At 41.3% G+C, this 17,674-nt stretch overlaps 2 protein-coding genes across 21 annotated transcripts in view; one reads left to right on the forward strand and one right to left on the reverse strand.

Annotated features, from left to right (window-relative positions):
• Nucleotides 1-1,525, forward strand: part of ATP2A2 (ATPase sarcoplasmic/endoplasmic reticulum Ca2+ transporting 2) — a 57,577-nt gene extending 56,052 nt beyond the window's left edge. For both annotated transcript variants that reach the window (XR_004974772.1, XM_036353458.1), the window contains exon 21: nucleotides 711-1,525. Coding sequence is in view for 1 of the 2 variants with exons in the window: in XM_036353458.1 (XP_036209351.1) it covers nucleotides 711-724 (14 nt within the window). In the remaining variant the exon portion in view is untranslated. The remainder of the gene's footprint in view (nucleotides 1-710) is intronic.
• The window catches only part of ANAPC7 (anaphase promoting complex subunit 7), a 71,882-nt gene that overhangs the window by 29,701 nt on the left and 24,507 nt on the right, over nucleotides 1-17,674 (reverse strand). For 15 of the 19 annotated variants that reach the window (XR_004974784.1, XR_004974783.1, XR_004974782.1 and 12 more), the window contains 3 exons: nucleotides 4,649-4,706; nucleotides 2,320-2,533; nucleotides 2,149-2,214 (listed from right to left, as the gene is read on the reverse strand). The gene's annotated coding sequence lies outside the window, so the exon portion shown is untranslated. Of the gene's footprint in view, nucleotides 1-2,148; nucleotides 2,534-4,590; nucleotides 4,707-17,674 lie in introns of all 19 variants that reach the window. The other 4 variants (XR_004974787.1, XR_004974789.1, XR_004974786.1 and 1 more) reach the window with 3 other exon arrangements.

Here is a 17,674-nt window from a genome sequence, read left to right on the forward strand (position 1 = left end):
CCCTCACAAGCAGCTGCTACCACATCACCCTCAAGCTGGGGCCTTTGCCCCCTGGATGTCTGTGGTAGGCATCCCTCAGCAGTATGAGGCCACAAGCGATAGCGCAGTGTCTGCCAAGCGCCTACCCACAGCCCAGAGCCTGCTGCATCTACCGAGCTAAGTTGGCCATTGCCTTTTCAATTTAACCACCAAATTATGTCAAAACCACCGGGCCTCTTTCTTGGAAGGGAATGGTGATAAGCAGCTGAGGTACAGGATTTTGTCCTGGGAACGGGCAGAGCTGGGCCTGCCCCTGGGGAAGGATGGGGAGGAGGAAGCTAGAGGCTTGGCGCTGAGTGCCACACTGCTCACTTCTGCTTCATATCCCTGCACTGCTAACTGAAAACTGTCCTGCTCTTGCCCATCTCACCCCTGTTACACCTGAAGCGATTAAGCATCTGCCTGGTGGGATTCTCCTGTGAGCCAGGGAGCTTTGCTATGTAGGCAGATGACACCAGGGATTTACATTGCCAAGCCAGTGTTTCCAGATGCTACCCTGTGTGGGCAGTGACTCAGGGACAGTTATCAGAAACGCTGATCTTAAAATCTTAAAAAGATCAAGCTGAATAGTCTCTTTTCATCTATCACTATTAATCTTAGTCTTAAGTAGTTATTCTAACATTTCCTCCCCATGTTTCATAAAGCTGATTTCCTCTTTCTTTCCTTTTCAGCAATGCTGGAGTAACCGCTTCCTAAGCCATTTTGCAGAAATGTAAGGGTGTTCGGTTGCGTGCATGTGCGTTTTTAGCAACACATCTACCAGCCCTCTGCATGATTGAAGTTGGGAGGCAGGGGGAGAAAAGTAGGAAAAAAGCCCCCAACTCATTGCGTGTTATGTAGAGGAAATGTGTATTACCAGTGAGATTTTTAGCTTTTAAATCAAAGTAATAATTACAAATGTACAATTTAGCTTAATGAATCAGAAAGCCTCTCCAGGAAATTTGTTTCTTTGTTACAAGAAGAATGGGTTCTGAAACCTTATCCAAGAACTTAGACACCATCAGCCAAGTCTCCATGCTTCTCTGTCCAAAATGTCATACCTTATATAAATGTACGATATTCAATATTCAGTTGTAATGCATGCCTTCAGTTGTAAGTAGCCAGATTTCTCTACAGTGTCATTGAAACATGCTACTTTTTAATTGGCCCTGTACAGTTTTGCTTATTTATAAATTTATTGAGAACACTACAGGTGTTGAATGGTTAAAATGTAGGCCTCCAGTTCATAACTTGTTAAATTTTGAGTGTGCAAACAGCTTTTTTGCGCTGTATTAAGTGTAACTTATTTAATGAAATCAGAAGCAGTAGACAGATGTTGGTGCAATACAAATATCGTGATGCATTTATCTTAATAAAATGCTAAATGTCAATTTATCACAACGCATGTTTGACTTTAGACTGTAAATAGAGATCAGTTTATTTCTGTGCTGGTAACAGGCATTGCACAGACGTGGTTTCAGGTAAATAAATCTATCCTACAAGTTCACAGCGTGGTGCTGATTGTTCTGTGAGAGGGGCGGGTGATGTGCATTGAGGGCCTGCAGCCCTGAGCAGTTTTGCCCTCGTGTGGATAAAAGGAAGGGGGGTAAGTTATTGGAGAGCAGAATGGTAGAAGGTCTGCTCGTGTGATAAGATTTATAAAATATTCCTGCCCTGGCTCTACTCTCTCCCATCAGTGGAATTTTCAGAGATAATTAACAATTTAGAAGTCGGCAGCTTAGAGACTATGTAGCAGTGGAGAGATGATTCTAACACTGTTCAGATTCTACCTTCCTATTGTTAATATAGAAAATAGAACTAAAATAGGACTGAAGGAAGTCCTGAAATTCATTCATTTGGTGGTTATTTAGTGCTTATCTGCCAGAGGTGGATATGCATGGGGCTTTTCTCTATGTTATAAATTTCCTAAGATTTTTTTGTCACTTAAAAAAGCAAAAGGAATCAGGAATGTAAGAATAGTTGGATGATTCTACAAAGCTAATAAATACAAGCCCTATCAACTCTACAGATATGGAACAACCATTTGATTAAATTTAACATCCAGATTATAACTCCCATTTTATAACATGAAAAATAAGCCAGAAGTACTGAAACACCAGAATTACTCACCATCCACCACTGCCCACTACCTAGCACTGTTCTGGAGAGTCATAGCCATCAGACGAGGGAAAATGCCTAGGAGTAAACAAAAAAGCAACTGTCATATATCGGATCCATTAGAAGGAACATCTGGTTCTTAGGAAAGTTTAATTCGGGGGAGAAGGGGAACTGACATCTTACCTAAGGTGTGGAGAATGGGCCCTCACATTGCAGAACAACTGGGTGAATTTACAGCTGCTCTTCATATACAACCCAGCAGCAGGTCCACTCCTACCTGAGGATTTTTCACACTGTTATCAAGATGTTTATAGAAGAAAAGTATTGGAAACAACCTAAATAACCATTTTCTTGCTGCTGTTGGTAAAGTACATTTGAGGCACATTGAAATCACACTCTGCAGCAACGAAAAAGAATAAACAGAGATAAATCTCCCTGCACAGTGAAACCATGTGTGGCGTGTATCAACTTCAAAATACGCAAAACAAGAGGGCCATGTAATAGCTCATCTGGCCTTAGCACATCTGTCAGCTAAGCTCGGCCACAGGTGGATTTACATTTCCAGTGCAAACTCCTCAGCTCCGAGTGGACTAGTAGCAAACCCATCAGTAACAACTTCAAAGACACCAGCTATAGGGGAGGTGATAGGATAGTGGTTAGTTCCAGGAGGAAGGGAGGTGGGAGGAGGGCAGGTGGTCAGGGCTTCACCTCTCAGTAATGCTTCGTTGCTATGTCTATAGGTGTTCATTGTGCCTGTTTGTATGCCTGAGATTTAAAAAGCAAGGCGTGAAAGTACCAGGAGAAAACATGGAAGAAGAAAAGCCTTTCTAGGCATGGAACAAAATCCTGGAAGACTATATAAAAATGTAAAAATTTCATATAGAAATGTAAAAATTCCAGAATAGACTGTACCTCTGTAGAGTTAGGAAAAGAGATTTGTTGTGCATGACAAAGAGCATATTCCCTTCACATATGATTGGCAAAGATCAAACTTTGATATTGATCTCTCCCCTTTGCAGCTGGCATTAGGAAAACAAGTACTTGTGCTGATGGTGAGAATATAAATTGGCCCAATCTCTGGAGGGCAATTTGACAAAATGATATTTTTGAACATCCATAACCTCTGATCAAGCACTTGAATATTATATAGTCCTCAAAAACAAGGTAGATCTGTGTAAACCGGTGTCTAGTGTATATTGTCTGCCCAGTAAAAGACTCAAGTGCAGATCAGTGTATAATATTCTATTATTCGCTTTAAAAAGGAGAAAGTTAAGTGTCTAGTAATCAGTGCTTGCTGAGAATAACTGAAAACTCTGTGATACAGATGGCAGATGGTGGGCACCAGGTTTCTCACTGTTAGAGTGGGAAATTACAAATAAGCAAGGGGAGAAGGCTAGAATGATCCAAGCAGTAATGAGTTACAGTTGGAGACACCAGGATGAACTCATATTTAGCTTGATATAGATGATTCCACACAGGACTATTTCTAGTTACATGTATATAAATATGTACAGGCAGTCCTCGGGTTACGTCAGAAATCTGTTCCTATGGTGCGATGTAACTCGATTTTTGCCGTAAGTTGGAACCCACCTACATAAGCACCTACGTCACTCAAATGGAGCACATACACAGCAGTAATGAAGTGAAACAGTAAAAAAATTGTAAAAGAATAACAATTCCTGACCTTGTGGTAAATAAATAATAAAAAACATGTACATTCGTCGAAATGACAGAACTTTTTTTTTTAATAAATAAACGGGAGATGGCGACATAACCACGAAACGGCATTCATCAAGTCCGACGTAACCCGAGGACTGCCTGTATTCCTTGCACTGTCAACTGAGGGTGAGAGCAAAGGGCCCTAGTAGTTTCGGGTTTCTAACACCATTCTCCAATAAAAGGAATCAAGCCTCCCTGGAGAAATGGCTGGTTCTAGGGCTGGGGCAGAAAACAGCACGTGCCTGCAGAACACTGGTGCCAATGAGTAAGGAAGCGCTCAAAAATCAAAACAATCATTGATGGGGTCATGTCAAAGAGACACAGAAGCCAAATGAAAAAGCTCTTAATGGCCAAAGTTGGAGCAATCTGAGAAAGTGGCATTGGACTATAATCCAAAGTATAAAATACACTTCTGTGAGTCCATAGTGTACATAAATGAGACTAGAAATGTCCCATACAAGAGTTCTACATAAATCCTCTGCCCTCAAGGGACACATAACTCCCTATTCCTTAAGTGTGAGCTGTACATGCAGTGTGGACGGGGAAAGTAACCCACAGTGCAGAAACCTGACAGCACTACCTCAGCCAAGAGAGGTCATCTAGAGAGCACGTCCCATAGTCGGAAGTGAAAAGAATGACATCTTACCTGTGATCTTCCTCTCCCCCAAAGCATATAACCACAGTTTAATCAAAGGCAAATATCTGACAAATCTGAAAAGACATTCTGCAAAATACCTGACACATTCCTTAACAACCGACGAGTCATCAAAAACAAGGAAAATCAGCAACTCACAGCCAAGAGGAGCCTAAGGACACGCAGTGACTGATGTAACACTATACTGGATGGGGTCCTGGAACAGAAAGAAGCAAAAATTAAAGAAATCTGAATAAACTATGGGCTTGGTAAGTAATAATGTATAAATATTGACCTGTAATGATGTATAAAAATGTGACTAAGGTACCGTAGCTGTAAAATGTTAATAAAAGAGAAAACTGAGTCTAGAGTATATGGGAACCTTCTGTATGATCTGCTCAATATTTCCGTAAGTCTAAAAATATTCTAAAGTTCAAAGTTTATTTTAAAATGCTGGGATAAATATTTTTTTTAAATCCTCATAGAAGCATCAAAGAACTACAAAATGGTACATATGCAGGCCAAAATCTAAGAGAATGCAAGAGAGAATCAAGGTCACTTTTCTCTTAGTAAACTAAGCTGTGAAAACAAGCAAGGTTTTGAGAGCTCACAGAGCACAAAAGGCAAAATAAAAATCCAGGGCCCACCTGAAGTGGGAAGTCTCCTAGGACATCAGGCTGTGACCCTGAAAGACTACTACTACAGGGAAGAGCTAACCAGCACGCACCTGCCCTCCCCTCCCCAACACTGGGAAGCCTGTAGGCAGCATTGCCTTGGTGCTGAGCAGAATCAGGAAAACATACCCACCCTGGAGAGAGCGTAAACACTGGCAACAGAATTGTCAGCCCAAACTCTACCCCAGGGGTGGTCTGGGAAACCCCTAAGCACCAGGCAGATAAATGTAAACCTTCTAGAGGACAGCACCTTCATTTTATGTGTTGGGAGATCCACACACTTATTTTTCAAAGCAGCACGCAATAAAGGTTAACCAGGTACACAAGAAAACAAGGCACCTGAGTGAGAGCCAGCAGACGTTCACATTACAGACCCACCCAGACTTCACATAGTGGAAGTATGAGAGGTCATAAAACATCCATGCTTATAGTAGTCCCCCCTTATCCATGGGGGTCTTGAAAAAAGGAAAGCTGAAGAAGACAGTAGACTGAGAAAGCTGACAAAACATACATTTTATCATAGTTTCAGAAGACAAGAGAATGAGAAGGCTATTATTCGAAGCAATTAGTGGCTGAGAATTTTCTTAAACTGACAAGAGAGCAATACACAGATGCAAGAATCCCAACAAATCACAAAGAAGAAAACTATATAAAAAAAAAATCAGCCCTAGACATAGTATACTGGACTATGGAAAAACAAAAACAAAGAGAAAAATCTTAAAAGTAACAGAGGGGAATAAAAAAGACACTACTTTTTTTTTTTAATCTTCACCCAAGGATATTTTTTCCATTGATCTTCAGAGAGAGTGCAAGGCAAGGGGAGAGACAGAGAGAAACATCGATGTAAGAGAGACACATTGATTGGTTGCTTCCCGCACAGGGTACCCTGACCAGGGCCAGGATTGAGCCTGCAACTGAGGTACGTTCCCTTGACCAAAACTGAACCACAACCCTTTAGTCTGCGGGATGATGCTGTAACCACTGAGCCAAATCAGCTAGGGCAAAAAGGCATTACTTTTAAAGGGTGACAGGTCACTGCTGACTTCACAACAACCGGTGGAGACCAGAAAATAGCAAAATGTGCTGAACGAAATTACTGGCAATCTAGAATTCCAAACCTGGAGAAAATATACAGTATTTAAAGAGTCAAGGCAAAATAAAGATAATTTCAGACAAACCAAGAGTTCATCAGCAGGCTCATACGAAGGGAAATTCTGGAAGGCCGGAGGGAAACAATGTAAGTGATCTGAGGAGTGGGAGGAGATAGACCCTGCCTAGCTTCAGATGCAGACACACTGGTCGGTGTGTAATCAGAGGCAAGACTAACAAAGCCGCAGAAGGAAAAAAATGAAAGAAAGCTAAAGGAACAAATAGGACACTAGATGACAGACAACCTCAAATGCTATTGCCTATAACAGCATTGTAAGAAAGTACATTGTAAGAATGTAGTAAATATGTTATTCCTGACTCAAGTGTGACCCAGATGTTCTCCTTTAGAAAAGCAGTCTGTGCTTCTCACGTGACGTGATTCAGGAAGAGACACAAACAGGTCCAGCAGACAGCCAGGAAGTGTCAGGATGTTGAGATTGGTTGCTTTTCCATCAAAATTAGTAGAAGTTATGAAAGGTATTTTGTGCCCTGGTTGGGTGGCTCAGTTGGTTGGAGTGTCGTCCTGTATATTGAAAGATGGCAGGTTTGGGTCCAGGTCAGGGCAGATAACTCGGTTTAGGGTCAATCCCCAGGCGGGACATGTACGGGAAGCTGCCGGTCAATGTTTCTCTCACATGGATGTTTCTCTCAAAAAAATCAATAAAAACATATCCTCAGGTGAGGATTATAAATAAGTAAATAAATAAATAAATAAATATTTTGTATTTTGGAAACTAAAATGGACTAAAAATGTATGAAGTTTAACATTTATATCTTTTGGATATGTAATAAATCAAAATCTGTTAAGAAACAGATTTCAGCCCTGACCGGTAGAGCGTCGGCCTGTGGACTGAAGGGTCCCAGGTTCGATTCCAATCAAGGGCATGTACCTTGGTTGCGGGCACATCCCCAGTGGGAAGTGTGCAGGAGGCAGCTGAATCGATGTTTCTCACTCTCTGTCCCTCTCCCTTCCTCTCTGTAAAAAATTAAAAAAAAAAAAAAACGAAAAGAAAGATTTCATTGAAAACAGATTTTACATAAACTCTGCTGATGAACTGTGCAACTACAAAAAGGGGTGTGGTAATATACACACAAAACTATGCAATTTCAGGTTATCTCTGGAACAATGCACAAGAAACTAGTTAAGTCTGACTGCTTCTGAGGAGAGAACTGAGAGAAGAAAGGCAGGATGGGGAAATTTTACCATATGCCCTTTTGTAAATTGTGAATCTAACTTAAAAAAATGTATTAGACCATCTGAAAGTAACAATTTTATGGAAGTACAAAGAGCTAAGAATAGCCAAAGCACTGTTAAAGTCATAGGGTCTTGCTCTCCCAAATATCAAAAATTTTCATAAAGCTGTCATAATGTAGACAGTGGGTTTGGGATAGAGACACTGACCGCTGGTGGGAAAGAAAGAACTCAGAAACAAGCACTCATCTGGGACTCCCAGCTGGCGTCACATCTCAGTGGGAAAGCAAGTAATTTTTCAATAACCAGCAGTTAATGCATATTTAAATGTAAAATTTTAAAAATCAATAAAACTGGATCCCTATCTCGTACATATTGGGAGAATATGTTTAACTTGAAATAAGGAAAAGGTTGATAAATTCAACTACATTAAAATGAAAGCCTCTGTTCAAAAAGATATGAGAATGGAAAAACAAGCCACAAACTGGAAGAATATATTTGCAACTCATATTCTGAATTATATCTAGAGTATATAAAGAACTGTGAATAATAACTCAACAAAAAAGAGGGCAAGGAAAAGGAATTTCACATAAAAGGAAGCATAAATAGCTCCTAAACATATGAAATGATGCTCAATCTTGTTATAAAACATAAATGTAAATTGAAATCACTATGTTATCTCACACCCACTGTGCTGGAGAAAATTAAGATTTGATAAGATCAAATGCCGGTGAAGAAGTAGAAAAAAGAACTTCAGGCATACATACAAATTTGTACAACTTCTTACAACATCTGGTAAAATTGAGCACACACAAACCCTACACCCATTAATTCCTCCTCTGAGTATGACCCTACAAAAATGTGTGCTTATGCATACTAGAAGACATACAAAAATATATAAAGCAGCAGCATTTGAAATAAAAAATTAGAAACAACTTAAGGGTCCATCAATGGCAGAATTACCAAGATGCGAGTTATAGCTGTAAGTGGAATATCATATAGCAGTGAAAAATAAATAAGACACACGGGCAGCGTGGCTCAATGGCTGAACATCAATCCAGAATTCAGGAGGTCATGGCTTGATGCCCGAGTTTCAGGCTCCATCTCCAGTGTGGGGCATGCAAGAGGCAGCTGATCAATGATTCTCTTCATCATTGATGTTTCTCTCTCTTCCTCTCTACAGAAACACAAAGAATTATAAGAAAATACTATGAACAACTATTTGCCAACAAGCTGGATGATGTGGATGAAACGGACAAATTCCTAGAAAAATACAATCTCCTAAAAATGAATCAGGAAGAATAAGAAAACCTGAAGAGGCCAATAACAACTGATGAAATAGAAGCAGTAATCAAAAAACTCGCAGCAGCTCTAGCTGGTTTGGCTCAGTGGATAGAGCGTCGACCTGCAGACTGAAGGGTCCCGGGTTCAATTCTGGTCAAGAGCACATGCTCAGGTTGCGGGCTTGATCCCCAGTAGGATCAAGTGCAGGAGGCAACCGATCAATGATTCTCTCTCATCATTGATGTTTCTATCTCTCTTCTTCGCCCTTCCTCTCTGAATCAATTAAAAAAAAAAACAAAAAACAAAAAACTCCCAGCAACTAAAGCCCTGGTCCAGATGGTTTCACAGGGGAGTTTTTACCAAACATTCAAAGAACTAACACCTATACTCCTCAAACTATTCCAAAAAAATCTAAGAAGAAGGAACACTTCCAAGCTCTTTTTATGAGGCCAGCATTACCCTAATTCCAAAATCAGATAAAGACACTACAAAGAAAGAGAATTACAGACCAATGTCCCTGATAAACATAGATGCTCAAATCCTCAACAAATTAGCAAATTGGATCCAGCAATATATTAAAAAGATCATACACCATGACCAAGTGGGATTTATTCTGGGGATGCAACACTGGTACAATATTTGCAAATCAATAAACATGATACATCACATAAACAAATTGAAAAACAAAAATCACATGATCATATCAATAGAAACAGAAAATGCCTTAGACAAAACCCAACAACCATTTTTTATAAAACACTCATCAAAGTGGGAATAGAGGGATCATATCTCAACATAATAATAAAGACCATATATGACAAACCTACAGCGAACATCATATTCAATGGGCAAAAACTAAAACCATTTCCCCTAAGAACTGGAACAAGACAGGGGTGTCTGCTTTCACCATTCTTGTTCAACATAGTACTGGAAGGCCTAGTCACAGTGATCAGACAAGAAGAAGAAATAAAAGGCATCCAAATTAGAAAGGAGGAAGTAAAACTCTCATTATTCACAGATGACATGATATTGTACATAGAAAACCCTTAAGACTCCATTAAAAAATTACTAGATTTAATAAATGAATTTGGCAAGGTAGCAGGATACAAAATCAACACCCAAAAATCAATGGACACCAATAATGAATTCTCAGAAAGAAAAACTAAACAATCCCATTTACCTTTGCAATAACAACAACAAAAAAGTGAGATAATTAGGAATAAACTTAACCAAGGAGGTAAAAGACTTGTACTCGGAAAACTATAGGATATTGAAAAAAAAAAGAGATAGAGGAAGATATAAACAAGTGGAAGAATATACCATGTTCATGGATTGGTAGAATTAACATAATTAAAATATCCATACTACCCAAGGCAATCTACAGATTCAATGCAATCCCTATTAAAATACCAACAGCATATTTCACAGACCTAGAACAAATACTCCAAAAATTTATATGGAACTAAAAAGACCCTGAATAGCCGCAGCAATCTTAAGAAAGAACAACAAAGTAGGAGGAATCACAATACCAGATATCAAGTTATATTTCAAAGCCACTGTAATCAAAACAGCCTGGTACTGGCACAAGAACAGGCATATAGATCAATGGAACAGAATAGAGACCCCAAAAATCAACCCAAGCCATTACGTTCAATTAATATTTGACAAAGGAGGCAAGAGCATACAATGGAGCCAAGACAGTCTCTTCAATAAATGGTGTTGGGAAAATTGGACAGATACATGCAAAAAAATGAAGCTAGACTACCAACTTATATCATACACAAGAATAAACTCAAAATGGATAAAAGACTTAAATGTAAGACGTGAGACCATAGAAGTAACCATAGGCAGCATAATCTCAGAAATCTCTCATAGTAATATGTTTGCGGATACATCTCCTAGGGCAAAGGTAACTAAGGAGAAAATAAACAAATGGAACTTCATCAAAATAAAAAGCATCTGCACAGCAAAAGAAACCATCAACAAATGAAAAGGGAGCCACTGTAGGGAGAACATATTTGGGTTAATAAACAAAATATATAAGGAACTCATACAACTTAAAAAAAGGAAGACAAACCATCTAACTAAAAAACGGGCAAAGGACCTAAATAGGCACTTCTCCAAAGTGGACATATAGATGGCCAAGAGACATATAAAAAAATGCTCAAAGTCACTGGTCATCAGAGAAATGCAAATTAAAACAACAATGAGGTATCACCTCACACCTGTCAGAGTGGCTAACATCACCAATTCAACAAATGACAAGTGCTGGTGAGGATGTGGAGAAAAGGGAACCCTAGTACACTGCTGGTGGGAATGCAGAATGCTGCAGCCATTATGGAAAACAGTATAAAATTTCCTCAAAAAATTTAATATGGAACTGCCATTTGACCCAATGATCCCACTTCTAGGAACATATCCCTAAGAAACCCGAAACTCTGATCAGGAAGAATGTATGCACTCCTATCTTCATAGCAGCACAATTTACAATAGCTAAGATCTGGAAACAGTCCAAGTGCCTATCAGTAGACAAGTAGATAAAAAACCTGTGGTAGCCCTAGCTGGTTTGGCTCAGTGGATAGAGCGTCAGCCTGCGAACTGAAAGGTCCTGGGTTTGATTCTGATCAAAAGCACATGCCTGGGTTGTGGGCTCAATCCCCACTGGGCAACATGCAGGAGGCAGTCAGTCGATGATTCTCTCTTCTCTCAACATTGATGTTTCTATAGCTCTCTCCCTCTCTCTTCCTCTCTGAAATCAATAAATATATATATATTTTTAAAAAGCTATGGTACACTTACACCATGGAATACTATGCAGCAGTAAAAAGATCTCTTACCCTTTGAGACAGCATGGAGGGGCTTGGAGAGTATTAATCTAAGCGAAATAAGCCAGTCAGAGAAAGACAAGTATCACATGATTTCACTCATATGCTGTAGCCAATGAACAAAATAAACTGTTGAACAAAATAGATCCAGAGACACAGAAGCATGGAACAGACTGTTGAATTCCAGAGGGGAGGTGGGGGTGGGTGAGTGGGTGGCAAGAGATCAATTAAAGAGCTTGTAAGCATATATGTACAACCCATGGACACAGACAATAGGGGGGTAGAGGCCTGGGGCAGGGGGCAGGATCAGGCTATAAGGGGTTAATGGGAGAATAAAAGGAACTTATTTAATACTTTCAACAATAAAGATTTTTTAAAAAAACAGCAAAAATAAAAAAACAAAAAGAAGCCATTGACAGTAGCAAGAGTGATAAGGTACATCAACTCCATGAATAAAACCTGGTGGAAATTATCACAACTCTTGTTACAGCGTATATATATAATTTCTTATTAAAACAAAGTAGCCCTAACCAGTTTGGCTCAGTGGATAGAGCGTCCTAAGTTTGATTCCAGTGTGGGGTGTGCAGGAGGCAGCCAATCAATGATTCTCTCATCATTGATATTTCTTTCTCCCTCTTCCTTCCTCTCTGAAATACAAAATATATGTATTTATTTTTTTTTAATATATTTTATTAATTTTTTTACAGAGAGGAAGGTAGAGGGATAGAGAGTTAGAAACATTGATGAGAGAGAAACATTGAACAGCTGCCTCCTGCACACCCCCTACTGGGGATGTGCCCGCAACCAAGGTACATGCCCTTGACTGGAATCGAACCTGGGACCTTTCGGTCCACAGGCCAATGCTCTATCCACTGAGCCAAACCAGTCAGGGCCAAAATATATGTATTTAAAAAACAAAAAAAAGGAGTAAACATATGTTATTGAATAATAAATACATAAATAAATAAAGTAGCCCAAAAAACACCTCACCAACCCTCCTCAAAATTGTCAAGGTCATCAAAAACAAGGAAAGTCTGAGAAACTTTCACAGCCATAAGAATCCTTCGGAGACAAACTGACTAAAAGTAATGTGCTGTCCTGGATGGGATTCGGGACAGATAAAGAACATTAGGTAAAAAAGAAGGAAGCCCTGACTGGTTTGGCTCAGTGGATAGAGCGTCAGCCTGTGGACTCAAGGGTCCCAGGTTCGATTCCGGTCAAGGGCATGTCCCTTGGTTGTGGGCACATACCCAGTGGGGAGTGTGCAGGAGGCAGCTGATCGATGTTTCTCTGTCATTGATGTTTCTAACTCTCTATCCCTCTCCCTTCCTCTCTGTAAAAAAATCAATAAAATATATTTTTTTAAAAAAAGAAGGAAATTTGAGAAACCAAGATGGCGGCATAGGTTAACGCCGGAGATTGCTGCCTCGAACAACCACTTCAGAGATATAACTAAAGGACAGAACGGACATCATCCAGAACCATAGGAAGGCTGGCTGAGTGGAAATTCTACAACTAGGAGGAAAGAGAATATCATACCCAGACTCAGAGGAGGCGCAGTGCTGAAGTGAAATACTCAGGTGCGGAGTGCGCGCGGAGCGGGCTGGCGGCGAGGGCGCGGTTGTTGTTTTCAATCGGGAGGGAGTTTCAGACTCTGAGCTCCAGATCCGAGCGAGTCTCTAGGGATCCAGACTCAAACTGGAGAAGCGGGACTGTCTGGCTTCGGTCGGAACTCGAAGGCAGCTTTCTCTCCGAGGTTTGCAGTGGTTGCTGGGACTCTGAGAGGCAGAGCCCCTAGGGACGGAACTGAGAGCAGCCATAACTGCTTGCTCCGCCCGCCTTGTAGATTCCCAGGGACCCGCCCCGCCCAAGCCCTGCGCAGAGCCATTTGCCAGATAGCCTCAGGCAAAGGCTAGATTAGCACCGCCCTAGAGATCCAGCACAGAAGCTCTCCCACTGCAGACACAGCTGACTCTCATTGCCAGTTAGCCTGGAGGTCAAATCACCCCTGGTATTGCCGACAACAATCAAGGCTTAACTACAACAAGACTGCACACAAAGACCACTAGGGGGTGCACCAAGAAAAGATAAAAAAATGCGGAGACAAAGAAACAGGACGCAAATGTCAGAAATGGAAGATATAGAGCTCAAAACCACACTTTTAAGGTCTCTCAAGAACTGTCTAGAAGCTGCCTATAAACTTAATAAGGCCCTCGAAAAGATTGGTGAGACCGCCAATAAATGTAGTGAGATCCTCAAGAAATCTAATGAGACCCTCAATGTTGTGATAAAGAACCAACTAGAAATTAAACATACACTGACTGAAATAAAGAATATTATACAGACACCCAACAGCAGACCAGAGGAGCGCAAGAATCAAGTCAAAGATTTGAAACGCGAAGAAGCAAAAAACACCCAACTGGAAAAACAAAATGAAAAAAGAATCCGAAAATACGAAGATAGTGTAAGGAGCCTCTGGGACAGCTTCAAGCGTACCAACATCAGAATTATAGGGGTGCCAGAAGATGAGAGAGAGCAAGATATTGAAAACTTCCCCCACCTGGTGAAAGAAATAGACTTACAGGTCCAGGAAGCACAGAGAACCCCAAACAAAAGGAATCCAAAGAGGACCACACCAAGACACATCATAATTAAAATGCCAAGAGCAAAAGACAAAGAGAGAATCTTAAAAGCAGCAAGAGAAAGAAACCCAGTTACCTACAAGGGAATACCCATACGACTGTCAGCTGATTTCTCAACAGAAACTTTGCAGGCCAGAAGGGAATGGCAAGAAATATTCTTGGGGGGGAAAGGGGTGTGGGAGATGCGGAAAGAGACTGGACAAAAATCGTGCACCTATGGATGAGTACAGTGGGTGGGGAGTGAGGGCGGAGGGTGGGGCGGGAACTGGGAGGAGGGGAGTTATGGGGGGAAAAAAGAGGAACAAATGTAATAATCTGAACAATAAAGATTTAATTAAAAAAAATAAAATAAATAAATAAAAGAAGGAAATTTGAATAAACTATGGACTTATATTAATGTATCAATCTTGGTCATTCATTGTAAGAAATATACCATACTAATGTACTGTGGGCAGGGTATATGGAACTCTGTACTATCCACTCAATTTTTCTGTAAATGTACAACTACTCTAAAAAGAATGTCTATTACTAAAAAATGAATGAGTTATAGCAACATTAATATGAATCAATTTCTTAAATAAGCAAAAGATATACTGAAGTACAGGCAACAAGACTGTACATTAAGTTCAAGAACAAGCAAACAAAAGTGTTTAGGATAAAAAAAACATGGTTAAACTAAAAATAGAACAGTATTATTTTACAGGTGAACAAAATGAGCTCACCATTTGCACAAGGTTCACAGAATCCAGGGTCAGTCCAACCGGTCGTGACTCAGTGGTTGAGAGTCGACCTATGAACCAGGAGGTCACGGTTCAATTCCTGGTCAGGGCACATGCCTGGGTTGTGGGCTCAATCCCCAGTGTGGGGTGTGCAGGAGGCGAATCTCTCTCATCACTGATGTTTCTCTCTCTCCCTCTCCTTCCTCTCTGAATAAAAATACATATTAAAAAAAAAAAAAAAAAGAATCCAGGGTCAGAAAATAAAGTCTAAAAACAAAATTCAGAATAATGGTTGCCTCTGGCAGGGTAGGGGCAGAGGAGGGTGGGAAGAGAGGAAATAGGATGTGATCAGGTTTGAGCACACAGCAGATTTCTGGGATTGTGGAAACATTCTATTTCTTGTCATGGTTGAGTGTATAGGTGCATTTTATGTGACTTTTCAAACACTATATACGTTCTCATATACTTTTATATGCATGCTATATTTCACAAATTTTACATTTTTATTAAAAAATAAAAGAACTACTTCTCTGGCCTCGAAACAAGCTTCGTGTGGGCCCTGGTACACTGGAGAATTATTGTGTAGGAAAGCCACCCTCCTGGATCTCCTCAGGGGTCTCTACACGACCTTGACCTCCAAGGTGGCTCCCGCTGGCCTTCCCTTAGCTGATGGAAGATGCCCTCCTGGTCAACACATGGATGGCTTGAGTATATGCCCAACAGTCCAGAAAAAGCTCCAGGTGGGGACAGCGCATAAGGGTCATCTCCGTCCCTTCCTATCACACACTGTCAGGCTCAGCCTGAGCCTGTGGGGGCCTTGGGAGTCAGTCAGCTTAGCTTGTTTCAGCCCATCCAGGATGGGGATTTAGTCCGGGCACCACCAAAGTTGGAGGGCAGAGGCCTCTCTCAGGACAGATCCCTGATTGCTGCCATTCCCACTCAATTCCTGGACAAAATCCCCACTGCCCCAAGGGACTGATAAGGGAGATGGGTGACAGGCCAAGTGGGAAGAAGTCATGGGTGAAAGATGATCCAAAAATTAACAAATAATTTTCCTGGCACTGAGAGGGGCTCAGGGCAAATCTGTTGATCCAGCACCAAAGGGGGCCCAGCCCATGGGCCAGAAAGCAAGGCTCATGACTCTAAAAGGGACAAGATGTAGACCTGGGAGGGCCACTCCCCTCCTATACCCCACAACCCCACAGCTTGAGTGCTAACATCCCTCCCACAAAGCCCCCATAACCGGACAACAGGGAAAGGGGACCCGGCTGTCTGAGTACTTTTCCAAAGGAACATGGAGGCACAGACAAGCTAAGGGAGCTGCCCACAAGCACACAGGCAGCGACAAACCATGGACCTGAGGCTTCCATCTGGTGGTGGAGAGAGGCCATCCCTCTGAGAGGCTCAATCCTCCTACTGGGAAAGTGGGAGTCCTCCTGAAGAATGAAAACAGGAGAGGATACAAGCAGCCAGCATTCCCCCTCCCCTGAAGCAGGCAAGATCCCATCTCAGTCCAGAAAACACTCCCCAACCCAGAGACAAGGGCCGTCCTATGGGGGAAGGGACCCCAAATTCCAAAGGCCCAAGAAAGTGAAGGCAGAGTCCACAAGCCCACAGCTCCAGCAAGAGGAAGTGAAGTGGGAGTTTCAGTCCCACTTCACTGGGGTAGCCGGTGGAGGCCACAGGGCAGCCTGGGCTTACAGATTTACTGCAGAGAAAGGACTGGCCAGCTCCCTTGGAAGTTCCAAAAAAGATCATTATACCCTTTCACTCAGAAATCCTCCTCCTGGGAATTTACCCAAAGAAGGAAAGGGCTGTGAGCACAAGTCACCAGAGGGTTATTTATAAAGTGACAAACACCGGGAGATTTAAATGGCCAGTGAGAGCTGTGTCCTGATGGTGCTGCCCTTGCCACACAGTTTGGCAGCCTTTAAAACCACAAGCCTGTGTGCTGGATTTGAAGAGCACAGACGTGTGCTTAAGTCGGCTATTTTCCCTCTAACAGCCTATAAAATTGTGTAGAGATCACAGTTAAGAACATACTGAAGCTCCAGGGGGAAAAAAATCCCAGACAGACGAAAACAGCCAACATATCTGAGACTCAGTTTGCTCATCTATTAAATGGGTCTAATTCCACCCATGTTTCAGGGTGTGAGGCTAAGGTTGTGATAACATAGGCAAAGGGCTTGCCTCGTTGCCTGACCCAGATGAATGCTCAAGAAATAGCAGCTTAAGCAAATCAAAATGATCGAGTATCACATCTAAGACTGGGGGGAAACAAGAATGCTGGTGACACCAGTATTGGCAAGGCTGTGGGAAATAGGTGCTCCCATCTTTTTTGGAGAGCAAGCTCACAGAAACCTCAAAGCACATACTCTGAAACCCAGAAATTTCACTATAAAGAATTGACCTCTGCATGTCTTTGGAATATTATGCAAACATGTTTGTGACAGTGCAAACTACTGATCAAATAAACAAAACAAATGCTCACCAAAGCAGATGGGTTACAGAAACTGTGCCATCCACAGAATGCGATTCTGTGAAATTGTCAGAACAAACAAGGAAGAGCACATTGACACCGCTGTGTGTACAGCATGATCACTCTGGTATACTTTATATATACATAGCGCTAGTTAAAAGCTCAATACCATTTTTCTAAAGATAGTACAGAAACTTATTTTGTAGAGACAGGGATTCAGT

The sequence above is a fragment of the Myotis myotis genome, unplaced genomic scaffold (genome assembly GCF_014108235.1).
Source record: "Myotis myotis isolate mMyoMyo1 unplaced genomic scaffold, mMyoMyo1.p scaffold_m19_p_20, whole genome shotgun sequence".
Classification (NCBI taxonomy): domain Eukaryota; kingdom Metazoa; phylum Chordata; class Mammalia; order Chiroptera; family Vespertilionidae; genus Myotis; species Myotis myotis.